Source organism: Macrobrachium nipponense, chromosome 42 (genome assembly GCF_015104395.2).
Source record: "Macrobrachium nipponense isolate FS-2020 chromosome 42, ASM1510439v2, whole genome shotgun sequence".
Lineage (NCBI taxonomy): Eukaryota > Metazoa > Arthropoda > Malacostraca > Decapoda > Palaemonidae > Macrobrachium > Macrobrachium nipponense.
Genome location: NC_061103.1, coordinates 408459 through 413032, shown reverse-complemented (window position 1 = coordinate 413032; position 4574 = coordinate 408459). Strand labels below are relative to the sequence as shown.

Here is a 4574-nt window from a genome sequence, read left to right as displayed (position 1 = left end):
GGTGGAGTATCAGTAATATAACGAAACCAAGAAAACAATAAAAACTAGACTTTTTGAAATCAAATAAATAATAAAAACTCAACTTTTCTTGATAAAACAAACCTAGAGAGCTAATTTACTTATAAATGTTCCCCACCTCAAAGAAAAAAAATTATATACGTATATTCTTTAAAGGAATGTTTTGCTAGTAAACTCATTCCTCATTTTCTTATTTTATCTTTTATAGTTTTGTACAAGAGTATTCTGTCATGTAAGTTAGTTCATCAAATTTACAAGACAGAATTCTCTGAGGATTCATGTGCTAAAAAAACACTCGAGAATCGCCGAGGATGGCTGATGAAAAGGACGATCACAAGACTTGTCTTCACAGCTACAAAGAAATAGCCCTAGTGAAGGATTCTGACTGGTCACCAGTTGATGAAGCTTTGTTATGTTCCAGAGGCATTTCGATCTTCTTGGCCCAGTCGATAGGGTTGATTGCAGGATGGGTGTATGGGAGGTGGGGGGACCTCCCATTGCTGGTTGCTGCTGGGGGGAGCAGCAGTGAACACCCATCCTGCAGTCAAGCCATCGAATGGGCCGAGAAGATCACAGCTCCTCTGGAACACGATGCAACATCACCAACTGTTGACAAGTCAAAGTCCTCCACCATGTTGGTTAATCAGGGACTGCTTCTCTTGTCGTTTCTTCCTATTTTCCTTTAGTGTCCGTCCTCTTCTTTATCCTTCCAGCTTTCTTCCTGTTTACCTTCTTTGTCTCATCCTGAGAGCTGGGCCTCCTTCCTCCAAACAGCTATTGGTGGCTCTCTGGCTTTTCAAACAGCTGTTGGCTCTCAAACTGAGAGCTCGTCCTCCAGCCTCCGAACAGCTGTTGGCTCTCAAACTGAGAGCTTGTCCTCCAGCCTCCATATAGTTGTTGGCTCTCAAACTGAGAGCTTGTCCTCCAGCCTCCAAACCCTTATGTGGGGATATGCTAATGTCCTGAAGTTCTTCATTCATCTCCATTAATGACGTCTTTCAATATGTGCTTGAGGCCCTCCCACTGTTCCCTGTAATCCTGCTCCATCTCCTGCTGGGCGTTGCAGAACTGTGTATGTTGTTTCTCTTCTCCCTTGCGTGCCTTTTCACAAGGGTCTTCGTCTCTCCCTTCGTCTATCCTTCCTGTTCTTTCAGCACACTTTTCCAGCTTCTCGTTTTTACTCGTATCGTCTACAGTTTCATGCTCATGTTCTAGCGCAATGTGTTCCAGTTGGAAATTCCTCTGAGCGGTTCCATGGAGGAGCATCATTAACATGTATTTGTCATGTTCTCTCAAAGCATCCTCCTGTATTCGTAGCTGCTCTCTGAAACACTTCTCGTCTCTCATCCTATTTTCCTTCTGTGTTTGGCACTCCTCTTTCAGCTCTTCGCAATCCTTGAGAAGTCGCTGCACTTCCAACTGGGCTTCACTCTCCTTCTTTCTCAGGGATAAGATGTCTTCTTCCTGACAATCTAGCAAGCGCTGGAGGCACTGTTCTTGACGCAGAGCTCTTTCCAAGTTATCTTGGAGTGTCACATTATCCTGTTCAGTTTCTTCCAGCCGTTTCTTCGTTACTTCTCGTTCCTCTTGAGCTTCCTCCAATTCCTTAGATTTAGTGTCGAGGGATCCTTTCAGCAGCTCTGCTTCCTTCTCTTTCTCATCTAAAGCATTCCTTAATGTTTCATTCAGCCTACAGAAGTCCTCATTCTCCAGGTAAAGCAACTGATTGAGATTTTCATTTTCTTTCAATTTGAGGCTGAGCTCTCCTCCCTTCTGCAAAGTGCACTCCAGCTCTCTTCCTATCTCAACTAAAACATTCCTCAAGGCTTCATTCTGCCTACAGAAGTCTTCATTCTCCAGATCAAGCAACTGGTTGAGATTTTCAGCCTCCTTTAATTTGCGGCTGAGTTCTGCTCCCTCCTGTACAGTGCGCTCCAGCTCTCTTTCTTTCTCAGCCATCTTCTGTTGGAGAACCCTTCCCATCTTGCTTTCCTCCTCGGCTCTCTCCTGTAGGTGACTCTCCAGTGCCACTATTTTCTCCCGCTGTTCTCTGTCGACCTCTTCCATCTTCTGTACTTCAGCTAAAGCGAGTTTTAAGTCCGCTTCCAACTGCCGATTTTCATCTACAAGTTTTTCATTTCGCTGAAGCAGATTCTCGATTTTTATACCTCTGGCGTTCATTTCATTTTCCTCCTGTGCTCTCTTTTCCAGCAGTAGATCTTTCTCCACTAGCTGACGTCGAAGCAGTTCGACCTCTTGCTGAGCTCCCATCCAGAGGTTTTCCATTTTACGTGCGAGATCTTTACAGTTATCCAAATCCTTCTCCAAGTCCAGCTTTTCTTCTTCCATCTGTTCTAGACCTTGTCTCAACAAGTAGACTTCTAGACAAGGCTCCTCCATGCCTTCCTCCTCCTCCTCCTCCTCCTCCTCCTCAGCGTCCTCGAAAAGTTCCATAACTAGACTGTCCTCAAGTCTAGCTTCTTTGTCAGTCTTTTCGAGGAATTCCGTAGCTAGACCTTCCTCCTCCTCCTCCTCCTCAGTTTCCTCAATGTCCTCGAATAGTTCCACAACTAGACTGTCCTCCAGTCTAGCTTCTTCGTCAGTCTTTTCGAGAAATTCCGAATCTAAATCTTCCTCCTCCTCCTCCTCCTCAGTTTCTTCGTCAGTCTTCTCGAAAAATTCCGTATCTAGACCGTCTTCCAGTCCAGCTACTTCGTCTAAGTCAGTATTTGAGTCATCGTCAGTGTCATAGAGTTCTTCCATATCCATATCCATACTGTCGTCCACGTCCATTTCGTCATCTTCGGGGTCTTCATTATTCATTTCCATGTCTGCCAAATTACGATCTTGAGATCTTGAAAGATTGTAAAACCAGTACACAGCAAACGCCAAGCCTGCCAACAATACCATCCCAGGGATGGCGACGGCAAAAGCTGGCGTACCAAAGCCGTTAGATTTTTCCACGACGATTTCTGGATGAACAGAATCCGCCATTTCATGATGAATATTAGTGTCCTGTGCGCCAACATGAATCGATTGAAACCCTAACAAAGCTACAAGGTCCTCAACGATTGAAGCGTACAGGTCACACCACACGATGTACAAGATTGTTAGTAAAAAGCAATATGAAGCAAACATGATTCAATGCTATATATTTAACACTCTCGCTGTCTCCATGCTTAGTTTTTCAAACGGACGCCAGATTCGGGATCCGAAGGAGAGAGAGATAGAGATTGCTCCTGGAGCCAATGTCTTCATTCTAGGAAGGACTCCGGAATGGGCTTCACGGAAGGATGGAGGTCCTCTTTCTCTCTGTACTCTATGTACGTATGTGACCGGTAAAAATGTTCTGTTATAACAGAATTCCATCTAATAAAAGAAGCCCATAAAAACCAAAATATAGAGAAAATAATACTATATTTCAGAGACTGCTGTCTCCCTCTTCTAACTTTTTTAGCGAGCGGATGGCTATCATAAATCTACGGGGAACAGGATATTTATCATGAAGGTCAGTTAAAGCATTTAGTAACACTCCTTTTAAACATATCTCTTCACGGCTGTAATTTTTGTCAGATATGAGTTTATCAAAATTCCTTATGAAGTCTAAGTTGTTCTTACGGTCTGGCATAAGGTCAAAGGATAAGTCTGTGAAATATAGTATTTTTCTCTCTATATTTATCATGAAAGTCAGTTAAAGCATTTAGTAACACTCCTTTTAAACATATCTCTTCACGGCTGTAATTTTTGTCAGATATGAGTTTATCAAAATTCCTTATGAAGTCTAAGTTGTTCTTACGGTCTGGCATAAGGTCAAAGGATAAGTCTGTGAAATATAGTATTTTTCTCTCTATATTTTGGCGTTTTTATGGGCTCCTTTTATTATATGTATATATCTATGTATGTATGTATTTATAATCATGTCTTTAGTCTTTGCTCTCAGTAGTCTTCACTTCTATGAGAGAGAGAGAGAGAGAGAGAGAGAGAGAGAGAGAGAAATTTACGAGGGTAAAACTGTCGAAAAATATAACAAAAGTTGCATTCCATTTTCGAAAAACTTTTGCAAGATAGAGAGAGAGAGAGAGAGAGAGAGAGAATTTACGAAGGTAAAACTGTCGAAAAATATAACAAAAGTTGTATTCCATTTTCGAAAAACACTTTTGCAAGATAGAGAGAGAGAGAGAGAGAGAGAGAGAGAGAGAGAGAGAGAGAGAGAGAGAGAGAGAGAGAGAGAGAGAGAGCACGAAACCTGAAAGCACTGAATTGATTTCAGCCATTCATTCAAGTCACCAGATGAATATAACCTGCGGGTATTTTTTTTTTATTTATTTCCACACTGATTCTCTGATCGCAAAATATATGACGTAATTCTTGATCTGTGACGTAATTTTTTTTAAAGACCTTCCTTTGTCTCTGGGCAAAAGCATCTGCTATTAATATGGTCACTGGAAATGCGGTTTGGGTGTTTATGTTCGTTCTAATAGTGAGATGACAAGAATAATATATTATTATTATTATTATTATTATTATTATTATTATTATTATTATTATTATATGAA

General features: G+C 41.5%; 1 protein-coding gene across 1 annotated transcript; it reads right to left on the bottom strand.

Annotated features, from left to right (window-relative positions):
* Window positions 1-990: 990 nt before the first annotated feature.
* Window positions 991-3012, bottom strand: LOC135213229 (cilia- and flagella-associated protein 251-like). The gene has a single exon (XM_064247208.1). It carries the CDS (start codon window positions 3010-3012, stop codon window positions 991-993), a length of 2022 nt encoding a protein of 673 aa, XP_064103278.1.
* Window positions 3013-4574: the final 1562 nt, after the last annotated feature.

Coding starts and splice junctions, on each gene's coding strand:
- LOC135213229 (XM_064247208.1), bottom strand. CDS start 3,012: ATGGCGGATTCTGTTCATCCAGAAATCGTCGTGGAAAAATCTAACGGC.